Source organism: Saccopteryx leptura, chromosome 10 (genome assembly GCF_036850995.1).
Source record: "Saccopteryx leptura isolate mSacLep1 chromosome 10, mSacLep1_pri_phased_curated, whole genome shotgun sequence".
NCBI lineage: Eukaryota > Metazoa > Chordata > Mammalia > Chiroptera > Emballonuridae > Saccopteryx > Saccopteryx leptura.
Genome location: NC_089512.1, coordinates 76906001 through 76920096, shown reverse-complemented (window position 1 = coordinate 76920096; position 14096 = coordinate 76906001). Strand labels below are relative to the sequence as shown.

The following is a 14096-nucleotide window of genomic DNA, read 5'->3' as shown; positions in this document are numbered from 1 at the left end:
ACCATACATAATGACTCCTGTGTTTGGATTTCATTATCTCTCGAAGTTCCAGACATTAATATGTAATCACTGTTAGCTCACAGAGCATCTAACCCAGGTTCTCCACCCCAGCTTCTGCACACCATTATTTTGAACCAGATAATCCTTTGCTGAGGGCAGCAGAGGCTGTTCTCAGCACTGTGCGATGTTTAGCAGCAGCCCTGCCTCTACCCTTTTGTACTAGTAGTCCTGTCTCCTCCACCCCTGTTTGTGACAACCAAAAATGTCTGTGGACATAGCAAATATTCCCCGAGAAGATGGGGGGTGGGAGATAGGTAAAATTGCCTACAGTTGAGAACTGCTGCTCTAACCTGGAGATGCAGAAGCTGAAGAGAGAAAGAAATATGTGACGTTCAGGTTATTACCAAAGAGCAAACAGGGAACAGCCACCAAACAGGAGACTATACGTGGGGAAGGAGAGTGGAAATTCAGTTCAACCTAAGATGGCCCTGGATTCCTCTGGATAACTAGGAGACATCAAGTTGTGCTTTGGCTACAAATCGAAATGTTCATTGATATCTCAGCTTCATTATATTAAAAGGGGATTACAAATAAATATCATCCCTGGAAAAAAAATTAGGAGCTATGCTGACCACAGATGATAGTGTTTGAGAAATTCTTTATTTGGGAAAAGTTAAACTTAACAAAAGTAGAGTAAGTTGTATCATGAGCCATCCAATACTCATCACCCTAGGTTATAAATGACTGGTGAATGGCCAGTCTTGTTACATCTATATCCTGTTTACTTCCCCTGCTATACATTCCTGCATTATTTTTAAGCAAATTCCAGTCATCATTTCATTTCACTTGTAAATATTTTAATATATGTCTCAAAGAAAGTACCTAAAAAACAAAATTATAATATGCTGGCGAAATTTAATTTTCTAGAAAGGGCAAAAATGAGAATTTATGCTGAGTAGTATCAGAAAGTTAAGGGGGAAAAGAGTGAATAAAGATCAAGATCAAAGAGGCTTGACTTTACAGAGGGATTAAAAACCCCAGAAGGAAATGAAGGTGGAAGACACTGTCTCTTCAAGCTCTTCTCTCCTCTCATCTCTCCTGCTTTGAATGACTCTTAGAGATGTCCCTGTAGCATGTGATAAGACACAAGAGACCAGGTCCTTAGAAGGAGTGTAGGCTACCAGGGAGCAGATCATGTTTTAGAAAGAAGAGAAATAAACACAATCACAGTATACCATTGGAATATTCAGTCAATGATGGATTGCTCTCTGATGACTTACAATGACTTTTTAATCTATCAGTGTGTCACTACTCTGAATAAAACAAAGCAAGTAGAGGAAGTCTTGCCATTGTTTTATAAAATTTTGCTGGGACTGTGGTATTTCTCTCCTGTTCTGATATATTCTGAGAAGTTTCTTTCTTTTGATTTAGACTTCCTCACTTGATTTTATTATGTCATAAATCTATGTTTGGTGAGAGCCATGGTATATGTGAGACCTAAGCAGCTTGCTAGATAACATCTATTTTTCCCTCCTTCTCTTTAGAAGATTAAACTGAGACTGTTGTGTCTGATGCCAGAATAGATTTAACCAATCATGTTTCCTTTACATATAGGTCAGTCCAAGGGACAATTCTGCACTGGATCCTATTATCCATGGGTTGAAGGGCGTCGTACATCATGGTAAGTAAGCCATGTACTCTTCCTTTTGCTGGGAGGTGAAGGGCTAAGATCTCTACCGAAAAAAATGGGGTTATCTCGCAGAGGACAGAGGGTGACACTCATTCCTCATCCACTGCTATTGAAGGGCATTAGAGCCATTATTTGGTGGGTAAAGAGCACACCCATTTATTACCTACAAATGGATCTGGGTTAACAGTAAGCAATTTCTTTCTTCTCAGGCACCACTTCGAATAACTGTGTCATAAATCAAAGTGCCCTAAGATGTACCATTCATATGCATTGGAACTGCCTCTTGTCTCTTATTTCTTCAAAAATATTCTTCTTTCAAGTATCTGTTAATTTATAAATTTCTTGATTTACCTCTCGGATTGAGGGGAAATTTTTAAGTAGCCATGACAAGTCATTAAACTTTGCCACATGCAAACAAGCATCAGCTCCTCAAACAAAAAGAGCTCAGCTGCTGTTCTATGTGGTAGACATCTCATCCTCAGGCATAGAACTGGGAGAGAGAGTAAGATAAATGGGTTCTATCTTTCCCAACTGGTTTTTATTGGAGAAATTTTTCTGCCACTTCATTATTGGTAATACATCATTACTGTGACATCAAGATCCTCTCATTTCAAAAATACTCTTGTCAGAAGGAAGAGTGGAGTCTAGGTGTAATGTAATGATTTGCAAAGGTTTAATAATCTAATTAGAATTTCAAAGACATTGACAGAAACAGCATTAGTAATTATAATAAATCTCCCCTTCATCTCCACAGCTGTGACAAAGTGTCTTCACACTTTACTGGGAGGATTTTCTTTAGACATTAGCCAACTCTGCGGAACTTAACAAGCCCTACCCCCTTTTTATAGAGAAATTAAAACCAATTGTCAGTGTTCAGTTGAAGCAAGTGAAAGTTTGGATTAATTATTCTGCTTCTATATTATATAGCAGGTGACAATAATGAACTCAGTCACCATAGAAAAAGAGAGTGACTGAAAACACCCCATAGAGGTATTTTATGGTAGGAAGTTTCCATTGCTTCTCAATTTCAGTTTGTGTCTTTAAAGCAAACCTCACAGAGCTGGGAAGTAGGTCATGTGACAGGTACCCTGGGCAGTGGTCGGCAAACTCATTAGTCAACAGAGCCAAATATCAACAGTACAGCGATTGAAATTTCTTTTGAGAGCCACATTTTTAAACTTAAACTATATAGGTAGGTACATTCCCTATCAAGGAAGCGCCCGCACGTGGTATTTTGTGGAAGAGCCACACTCAAGGGGCAAAGAGCCGCATGGGCTTCTGTCTGCACATTTGTGTTTTGATGTTGGTAGTAAGCAGGGCGCCTGGGGGTGGGGAATTTGCACTGTCCTCTGGGCAGCTTCAGAAGTGCAGAGAAAGCTGGTGTTGTCAGCACCGTATTGTGTATTCTGAGCTCCTTTCCCCAAAAATCCCTTGAACACTCAAGTGATCAGACTCCTTCTTAAAATTCTGGTCCATAGTGTAGATTATGAGTTTTGGAGTTTGAAATGTAGTAAATGGTGGATAGATCTTCCTTCCCCCAGACTAGTCTTCATGTTTTTAAAACAAACACACAGTAAAGAGTTCTACAAACTTCAAAACAAGTACCTGTTCTTCAGCCAGAGAGGAAGCACTCCGCTAGCTATGGCATTTGAGTAGATCTGGGTGTTCTTATTTCCACAATTATATCTGGGAGAGATTCTATATGTTAGAGATAAGCAGTAGGCTCCCTTTACCTCTCAGATCTCTGAATCTCAGTAAAGTCACGGCATAGTCATCATTCAGTTCATGAGCTGAATTATGTACAGTTATAATTGTGGTATCTTTCCTCCTTATCCACCACTACCTGTAAGAGGCTGTAATGAGGGAGACTTGACTTGGCATCTGGGAAGGTGGCAGATGCCTGGGCTGCACTTTCTACCATATTTTCGCATCGAGAACTCCAAGGAGACCTGAAAAAAATAATTCACCTGCAAAGATAGTTCACTAACTTTTCCAGCACAGAAGTGTTGCCTGTCTACTCTGTGAGATCGCGGGTCAGCATGTTGATTAGGGCTGACACGGGCCAGCCCTAGGGGACCTGGAGGGGGTGGAGTGCCGCCTCCCTCTTGCTCCAGCCTACCCAGATGTCACCCATTCCAGCTTCTGCAGTCACTGTTTCTTTTTCCTTTGTCAGGAAGGTTCCTGAGACCCTTATCTCACAGCAAGGTGTTGCTCTTAACTATAGTATTTCAGTTCTCAGTTCCTGTCTTGCCTCCTCAGGAAGTTTTTTCTGAATCCTCTTATGAAATCACCTTCCGTCTCCCCACTGCCTGTCACATCACCCTAAGTTTCTTTCTTCAAAGCATTTAAAAGTATCTGAAACTACCTTGTATGCTTATTTACTCATCTGTTGCCTAGTAAAGTGTAAGCTTCATGAGGACAAGAATCGTGTGTTGTGTGATGCAAATAGTAGATGTTCAATAAATACTAACCAAGTGAGTGAATCAAGTAAGCCTACAGATAAGTGAAAATATCAAAATGTAACACAGGAAAGGGCACTCAGTTCTGCTTCGATTGGGGAGAGAAAGGAGCAGGAGAACGCCTGGAAAGCATGTGCTGCCCTCAGTTCTTGGGCCGTTGTGGACTTCTGTTTTGATGTCCTCATCACTTTTGTGGACTTCCATTTTGATATCCTCATCACTTTGTCATCCTTGCAAAGGAGAATGAACATTTGAAATAGCTAAAACAAAAGTTTTTGTTGGAACTAGAAGCATTTTTAGTTGAAGGTCCTGGGAGGGATTTGAATGATCTGTTAAATTGGTAGGACATAAATTGTGCCCTTCACAGAATCTCCGGCTTGGGAATGATGGTAAAGATGCGTAAGGAGAAAGATATCAATATAGATTTTTGTTGTAGTTCAGAATTGGCTTATATTTCTTCAGCTCAGGGAGTCATATCTTAGAATATTAACTTCTCAGTAAGTGAATGTTTATTAAGAAGAAGCATCTTATATGTTTCTTTAGCTGAAATGGGAATGAGTAATCTGGTCACACCAGCCCCTAGGGTTCTCTAGGAAGTAGACACCATGATGGAATTTTAAGTGGAGGAGACATTTTTGTCAGGAAGGGACTTTCTGCAAAGGATGAGGAAGAGAAGCAGAAACAGATGGGGCAAGTGTGGAGACCACTGTGCAGCTCCAACACCTCTGAGAGAGGACAGAGCCCGGATGATGGCTGAAGGCAGCTCTAAGACAGTCTCGGCCCGCCTTTGGAGAACCACAGACAGCCCATGAAAGCCGTGTTCTAATGGGCAGAAGTGGGCCAGCCCTGGTCCCCCCAGCATGTTTAGTCATTGGCTGGAATACCTAGTGAGCATGGCATCCATGTGGACACAAAAGTGGGTCCCAAGGGTGTGATAGCTGCAAGCTGTCAGCTAACGAGGCTCCTCAAGGCAGTTTGTCTCTGGAAGGAAGGTCATAGGGGTGCCTTTCCACAGCTGGCACAGAGGTCCACATCTTTTCAAAGACATTTTCCTGATCACATTCTGATCCTCTCGCTTCTGAAATGTGCAGAAGTTCATACAATGGTGCTGGTCCCTTTTGTACATGGTCACTAAGTACTTACTCTAAGTATACCCTGAAGCTGGGCACTGAGGGCACGGCACATGTGGAACGGTCTCCAGAGCTCATAGGCTCTTGGGAGAGAGAGATGGTTAAGCATGCAATTACATTAAAGAATGGGGAGCCGCACATTGAACTCAGACTTGGAGGTTTAGAGAGGCGTCTCAGACAAAGGGACCTCTGAGCCTAAGAGTGCGTGGAGACTGGAAGGCAGAGAAGGGAGCGCAGGGTTTCCGCAGGCCCAGTAGAAGTGCAGGGCTCCAGGGGTGAGAGCTGTGACGAGTGAGGCTCTGGGCGCAGCGACTTGGGTTCTCCAGTGCTGCGGAGAAATAGCTAGAAACCTTTTGCCAAAATAGAGCACTGTTTCTTATGTGTTTATTTTTCTGTGTAAATAATGATTTTTTTCGAACTTGAGAACCATGGAGAAATATAAATAGAATGGAGAGAGGCCATTTGCTATGGATTCTGGTTCTGTCTACTTGTTGAGCAATAGAAGGAAGAACTTAGACATATCTAATTAGGTATTTCATCCACTAGAGAGGAAAGATTTAGGGAGAAATCGTGAATCCTGTGCACGGCATCCACTAAGTCATTCTGAGTGCTTTTTATGTACAAGAACCAGCCCTTACGAGGAGCCACACCTCATAAAGTTATTGGTTCTGAATTTAATCTAGTTCTAATATTTTTTATGCTGAATTTAGAAGAGGTTTATTTTGAAACATTGAATAGTGTACTGAAAAAGAATATGTTGATAAATCTTTTTTTTTTTTTAGTTCTATTTTTTTTAATTCGTTTTACTTGGTGTCCACCACCCACATCTACAAACTTGTACATGAACTAGTATAGAAATCTGGCCTTCCTTTTTAAGAACTTTTACCCAACTGACCAATGTTAAGAAATATATATTATATCTTATATCAATTAAAAAGTATTTACTGTTTTCTTTCAAACTTTTGGATTACTTACTTTTATTCTCTTTCATAGTTCTCCAACAATAGAAAATTGAGCCGGCTGTTTGTGTTCCTATCCTAGGATACTGTCCAAAGGCATTGAAACACTAGCCACTTCCTCACGTCAGCTGTCTAGGAAACACCAGTCTTTATTTTTGAAAGGCACTTGCTAGTAGTAATTGGTTGTTGAGCTTTGATGCGTCCCTCCTTTCCTGTCCCCCTGCTTGACATCACTTCTGTCTTCCCACATGTGCCACTTAGGTGAGTGAGAAGGTTTCTCTCTCCTTCAGAGAAAATGTGAGGGAAGGACAGTTAGAAATGGCCACAGACACCAGTCAGAGTGAGATGGGTCATCTCCCTGTCTGCCCTCCCCATCCTCTTCTGAGAAAGCTAATCAGTGAAAGTACAAATAAGTTATTACCTGGGAACACCCTTCTTTCTGTGAATATCACAAAATGAGGCTCTTGGAAGCTTTTGTCTAGAACGCTCCATGGGAATTGGGGCTGTGACAAAATCAAAAGTTCCCTTGGAGAGCAGCTTCCCTAACTGACCAGTTTGCTCACTGTGTTCACTTTTGCAGTCATTTCTACCCCTTTCCTCCCCTGCCCCAGGGTACTTACTCACTATCAACTCCCCAGATCTGTGGACAAAGTCATTGAACAAGTCAATCCAAGCATCTAGCAGGAAGGGAAGAAATGGAGTAAATTTGCCAAATGACTCCCAGCCAGGCGTTTTCCTATGGTGCTCAAAGCTGGTGCCGCCTCCTCTGTGCCCTGCTGGAAAGGAGGTTCTACCGTCAGAAATAACCTGGAGACACTCTGAGCCCAGAGCAACCTGAATTCCTTCTAAAGCAGCGGGTGGGCTTTCCCTGGACAACTGCCCTGGCCCCAGGCCCCAGAGGCACCTTGTAAGGAAGAAACAGCCCCGGGGTGGCGTGGCTCTCCCCACACAGCTGCTGTGCATCAGATGGTTCTGCCTTTCAAAGGCCATGGGGCCATTTCTGCCAAAGGGGCACATGGCTTACGCTCTGAGCCAGCAACGCCACATGCAGGTTACATACCCAGGAAAAATAGCCACAAAAGACTGAACATAGGGGCTTTATTCATAACAGTTCCAAAATGGAAACAGGCCAAATGTTCACCAGTGGGAAACTTGATATTCATGGTGCAGTATATTCATACCAGGGAATATTATTAACCAGCAATTAAAAATAAAGAATTATTTGATTTACACAAATACTAATGAACACATGCTGCATTTTCTATTTATGTCAAGTTATTTTTTTAATTTTTATTTATTTACTTATTTTAGAGAAAAGAGAGAATAAGAGAGAGAGATAGAGAGACAGAGAGAGAAGGGGGAGGAACAGGAAGCATCAACTCCCATATGTGCCTTGACCAGGCAAGCCCAGGGTTTTGAACCTGCCACCCCAGCATTCCAGGTCGACACTTTATCCACTGAGCCACCACAGGTCAGGCTGTGTCAGTTTAAGAACAGGCAAAACTAATCTATGATGACAAAAGTCAGAAAGTGGGGTAGAGGATGTATTGAATGAGAAAGGGTTATGAGGGAATTTTCTTAGGTGATAAAAGTAGTGTATATCTTGACCTGGAGGATGACTGCATAGGTATAATATAAAAATATAAGACTATCCTCTTAGATTTGTGCATTTGACTATTTATAAATTAAAGAATAGTCTATATATATTACACATTGATTTCTCAAAGATATCACATGCACAAATTTCAAAAATAATCTGGCATCCCCCCACCAGATAGATAATTATTAAAAATCCTCGCACTGTTATGTTGGCAATGGTCTGAGTGCTGGGATCGCTCCTACTTGCTGGAAACAGTTTAGCAGCATCTAGCCATGTTCACCAGTCCCACACCTGTGTGTGTTCCCGAGAGGAACTCAGGTGCACACGTGCTGTAAGCAGTGTACAACAATGTTTGTGGCATTGTTTTTCCCACTGCCCAAACCCAGGACTGCCCGAACAGCTGTCGTTAGCACGCGGGGCAGACCCAGCCCAAGGCAGCCCTGCAGTCGGACGTCGCAGCCCACAGGAAGGACTGGAGCCCGCGCCTCTGGCCTGCACGGACCTCCGGGAGCCGTGAAGGGAAGCACAAGTCTGAAGAATATGTAGAGCAGGGGTCCCCAAACTTTTTACACAGGGGCCAGTTCACTGTCCCTCAGACTGTTGGAGGGCCGTACTATAAAAAAAACTATGAACAAATCCCTATGCACACTGCACCTATCTTATTTTAAAGTAAAAAAACAAAACGGGAACAAATACAATATTTAAAATAAAGAACAAGTAAATTTAAATCAACAAACTGACCAGTATTTCAATGGGAACTATGCTCCTCTCACTGACCACCAATGAAAGAGGTGCCCCTTCCAGAAGTGCAGCGGGGGCCAGATAAATGGCCTCAGGGGGCCGCATGCGGCCCGCGGGCCGTAGTTTGGGGACCCCTGATGTAGAGGATTCCTCAACCTAAAGTTCAGAAAATGAGGAACCCCCAATCTATGTTGTTTAGGGGTGCACACATAGCCGGTAGAACTCAAAGAAACACCAGTGCTAATCATTTTTAAGAGAGACTGCTGGTGACCCTGGCCGGTTGGCTCAGCGGTAGAGCGTCGGCCTGGCGTGCGGGGGACCCGGGTTCGATTACCGGCCAGGGCACACAGGAGGAGCGCCCATTTGCTTCTCCGCCCCCGCCCCCTCCTTCCTCTCTGTCTCTCTCTCTTCCCCTCCCGCAGCCAAGGCTGCATTGGAGAAAGATGGCCCGGGTGCTGGAGATGGCTCCTTGGCCTCTGCCCCAGGCGCTAGAGTGGCTCTGGTCTCGGCAGAGCGACCCCCCGGAGGGGCAGAGCATCGCCCACTGGCGGGCAGAGCATCGCCCCTGGTGGGCGTGCCAGGTGGATCCCGGTCGGGCACATGCGGGAGTCTGTCTGACTGTCTCTCCCCGTTTCCAGCTTCAGAATAAAATAGAAAAAAAAAAAAAAAAGAGAGAGACTGCTGGTTCCTGTTGGGGCAGGAAGTTGGGGTCTGGACTGGCCAGGGTAGTGGGGCACGGGCTCCTGCTCTGTGTGGCCGTCACACCAGGTTGCACTTGATTACTTGTTAACAGGACATTTATGTTCTGTGCACTTTTCTGCATGTGTTCAGCTCACCATCAGAGAAGATAGTGCTTAGCCTTCCAGAGTTGGAGTTCAGACTGTGCTCTCCTCTGGGTGCATCAAGCACCAAGTGGCCTCATGACAGCAGAGAGGGGGTGGCGGCGCTCTCCAATAAACTGGACCGTAAGAAGCCCTGGCAGACTGTTTGTTGTCTCTATAAACTGATTGCAGGCCAAAGAAAGAACTGTGGCTGCCTTGGGATTGTGTCATTAAGAGATGAATTGGGAAGCCTATACTTCCTTTGAGAATTTAGGAAAGGAAGTCAGAAATCAAAGGGGTGGGGGCCCTTGGCTTCTGCTGTGCTGGTGCATGTTGGTCTGTACTGAGGGTGTGGTGTACTCAGCCCAGCAGGTATCAACGAATCCTCCAGAAACCCCCTGAGATAAAGCTCATGGCCTCATTATACAGAATGGCAAGTAAAGCAGGCAGTGACTGAGGGACTTGAACCAAGGTCTCTGTGACTTCAGACTGGCCCTCGTTAATCCTAGACCGCCTCCCACTCTGCTCTCGGCCACATCACCACCCACATCTTTCAGGCTTGCGTCAGGGCCATCATATAAACTGCTGAAGGGGCGAGCGAGGACATGCGTAGGCCACACTCTGTCATTGTCACTCCAGTATCGCTGTGATTATCCCTGGACTCGAACATCTTGATATAAATTTTCTGTCTGAAGGTAAATGTCAAAAGTTTCTAAACTATATCCTGAATGGACTTTGTAAGAAGATAAATCCTAGAACAAGGGACTTGGGAAAAAATAAACTATTAGGCAGAAATAGTAGTCTGCATCTTTACAGGCCAGCAGCATGAAGATGAAGCAGAGATGAGTTGAGGTGTTTGAGGGCTTCTGTTTTGTGTGTGTGACCTTGAGGCTCCTTTAATCGTAGCGTCTGTTCATCCTCCCCTCCATCCAGGCCCCGGTCAGTGTGAGTCAAGGTGTTACGGGTAAGCTTAATGAGCAAGATTTTCCCTCTCATGAGGAATCTTTTGTGTGTGGCCTTTTTTTTTTTTTTTTTTTTTTTTTGCTTCAAGTCAGAACGACTAATATTACTTGTCTGCAAAATAATCTCATGTGCACATGAATAAACAGAACTTTGGAATGAGTTTCAATAAAAAGTCTACTATAGAGCACTCTTAAATAAACGGACTTCTGGTAACACTGCGGAACGGGAATCCGGAGCAGTGCCTCCGAGTTCAGCTGTCCTGAGTCTGAATTCGGCTCCCCGTCCTGGGAGCTGTGTGATCCTATACAAACTGCTGCGCCTGTGTCCCTGTGCTCCACCTTGAGACTAAGGAGCATCCCTGTCTCATGGTTGTTAATGCTAAATGCTGTAAGGGAAGTACAGACAGGAAGGGTGCCTGGCATGTGGTCACTGTCCTCAATCTGCAGGCCTTTCTGGCCTGCTATTGTTGTAAATAAAGCTTTAGTGGAACACAACCACACTTACTAGTTTAAGTATTGTCTGTGACTGCTTTCACATGAGTAGAGTAGTTCTGGAACTGGCCTGCAAAGCCTTAATTATTTGTTCTCCATCTCTTCCCACAGAATTGTCTAGCCTGCCTCGTCTGTAGTAGCTATTACAGGGACCCCACCAATCCTGTCGTCTTCACACAGTGGCTTGTTAATGTTGGGACAATGTGAATGCCCAGACAGGTCCTTCCTTCCCATCTGACTCACTTTATGGAGATGGACTTGATTTTGCCCAGATCACCATGTGATCAAAATGTATTTCTTTTATTTATTTATTTTATTTAAAAAATTACATTTAAAGGGGTGACTTTAAAGAGGGTTCTGTTTTAGTGTTTACCTCAAAGAAAGAAATCATTCAAATTACTGTCTCCCTTGTGAATGGGAAAGCTAGTGGTGTATTTCCTACAGTCTACTGGTAATTTTGAACATCTTAACATGTGAGAGGATTTCCTGTGTGAAGCTGATGTTTTAATCACTTAATTATTTGGACGTTCCTGAAGTGCGCTAAAAATATGCAGCACTTTGGAGTTGACTAACTGACTTATGTCTGTGATGGGTCCGGGAAGGGCAGATGCTTATCTGAACACTTGTGATCTCAGAATCTCCTAGAAACAGTCACACTTAGGCTATTTCCGCAGCTGCCTGGACTCCGGTGTGTCTGAACCTCCACCATGGATGCTAGCTATTTCCCTTTCTTTTCTTAGCTACAGCCAGAAAATGGACGCAGGGTGACTTCTATGACATCATTAATAGTGTTGTTAACAATAGCGTGCAGACAGAAAAAGACTTCAAAAGTGATTCCTCTGGGATTAACTTTGAGTTTGAGGCTGGTTCTTATTTGGCCAGCCTTCTCTGTCACTGTTTTGTCATTTGAACAAAGTTACAGCAGCCCAGGGAAGCGGCCTCTTCCTGGTTGCGTCAATGGGACGTAGAGAGCAAAGAGACGTTAAAAATATGTCTCCAGTCGCCTATTGCAGGAGTGCTTGCTAAAGCATGAAGGCTACCTGTGTGATCTTTCCCTGCACACATGTGTCCTGTGTTGTAAAAGAGGCGGTGTTAGATGGTGTGTGACTTTCTTACCCTGTGCCCCTGTATCCCATGGTGTAGGAGAGGCATTGTTGGGTAGTGGCCAAGAGTTTGAATACTAGTCCTGCTTTTTGCTAATTGTACAGCCTGCTCAAGTCACCTAATGCGGCCCAATTTTCTCAAAACCTTACTGGTTTGTCCTGAGTAATCAGCGACTAGTCATATGCACTCGAGCCTGGCATGCGCCAGCACTGCCCCACCCCGCGCTGTCACCGTTATTTGTTGGCTGGAGTGTGGAGCCCATATGGGGACAGGAGATGATTGTGGAGCTCGGAGTTCTGTCTCCATCGCTGCCTGGCTACTGAGTCAGAATGTGTGCTGCTTGACTTCTCTGGGTCACACAAAAATGCGAAAAAGTAATTTGGGGTTTGGTGAGGGGTGTCCCTGTGTGATCGGGGGGAGGGTAGTCAATGAGGAACCAGAAGGTGAGTGAAAGGAAGAAGCACAGCCTTGCTGTCCACCCAGCTGTGTGCCCAGCCCAGCTAGGTGGCCTACACATACAGTCTTTCTTCATCCACAGCTGCACAGTAAGATAAGAATTTTTTAATTCCATGGGAAAGATGGCTATACTGAGGTTTGTAGAGATGGGCTAATTTCCCCAGCTCATGCATCAGAGTGATGATTTGAGCCTAGTATTGTTAGGCTTCAAAATGGCCAGACCTGTGGTGGCACAGTGGATAAAGCATTGACCTGGAATGCTGAGGTTGCTGGTTTGAAACCCTGGGCTTGCCCAGTCAAGGCACATATGAGAAGCAACTGCTACAAGTTGATGCTTCCTGCCCACCCTCCCTTTACCTTCTCTTTCTCTTGCTTTCCTCCTAAAATCAATAAATAAAACCTTTTAAAATTTTCAGATTTCAAAATGTACTCTCTTCCAAGCTCTGCTGGGCCAGTTTCTATTTCTAGCATTGACTATTTTCTGATTATTGTCAAAATTCCTTAACTCTTGTATGCCTCAGTTTCCCTCGTGTGAACGAGGTCTTTGAGCATCTAAAGGAAGTTAAAAGAATGTACACAATATGTCAGTTCTGGCCACCAGTCTCATGTAGGGGAGAGAGGCAAGCCACACAACTGTTCAGAGATAACATTGGATTTTGTCACTATGACTATATCATTTAAATGTTGCGTTCATTTCCTTGATTGTTAACACGACTCTGTTCTTTGCATAATTTCTTATTGGAAATATTAATGTCAACATGTTTCATTCAAACATCAATGCTTAAATCAAAATGCCACATTTGGCCAACTGAAACCTCCAATAAACTCAAGGGGGATAGATGTCTTTAAACCAGGGTGCACTATGTCATGGCCTTGGAGCAGCTCTGTGGGTGCTTGTGTACAGGAACTTGGTTAATCAGGTGGACCTTCTCCCTCTTGAGCCGCTCTTGCTCATATTTTGTAACACTGCTACTCGTGCATAATCTGGGCCTGCAGGCTTCCTCTGGCCTGTGCCCACTGGTGGGGGTGTCTGTGCCTCAGGGCACCCAGACCCACTCCCGACCTCACTGTGCAATCTTGGCGCAGTCGCTTGCTCTCTCTGGACCTCGTTTTCCTCGTTTGTAAAATGAAATGGAACTAGTGTCCTATGAAACTCTTCAGAGTACTCTGTGGTTGTTGGGTAACTTCCCTAAGATCTCCATGATGTCAACCTAGTGCTTATTCCTTAAGATCATCTCCGTGAAGCCTGGCAGGTAGCTGTTCTCTAGAAACGGGCCAGCCACATGTCCACTGTCCTGTCCTTCCCATTTCATTCTCACTGAGGATGAAGAAATGACGTGCCTGCAAGTCAGCATCTGGCCTTGTGTTACCTACAGGTAGTATCATTGGTTATATTTAGATCATAAAATTAATTCCTTGGCTCCCTCTGAAAGTCCTTGCCAGTGTCTTAATTATAATCTAATGCTTTCTGGTGATTTCTAGAAGCCAGGCTTCTAAAATTCCAGGGTCTGGTCCTTGGGATCTTCCTTTCCATCCTGACCTCCCAGGTCTGGCTCCAGTGTTGTCACCATCAGTCAGATCCATTGTGGCTCCCAGATCACAGAGTCCATTCTGGCTGGTCCAGACCTAACCCACAGCTGCTGGCTCCAGGTCTAGTGTTTCTGCTGCCTCACGATTTTTAG

The 14096-nt window shown here is 44.2% G+C and overlaps 1 protein-coding gene across 5 annotated transcripts in view; it reads left to right on the top strand.

Annotated features, from left to right (window-relative positions):
- PTPRG (protein tyrosine phosphatase receptor type G) overlaps positions 1 to 14096 on the top strand; it is a 908944-nt gene that overhangs the window by 729019 nt on the left and 165829 nt on the right. For all 5 annotated transcript variants that reach the window (XM_066351766.1, XM_066351767.1, XM_066351768.1 and 2 more), the window contains one exon: positions 1615 to 1681. In XM_066351766.1, coding sequence (XP_066207863.1) covers positions 1615 to 1681 — 67 coding nt within the window. The remainder of the gene's footprint in view (positions 1 to 1614; positions 1682 to 14096) is intronic.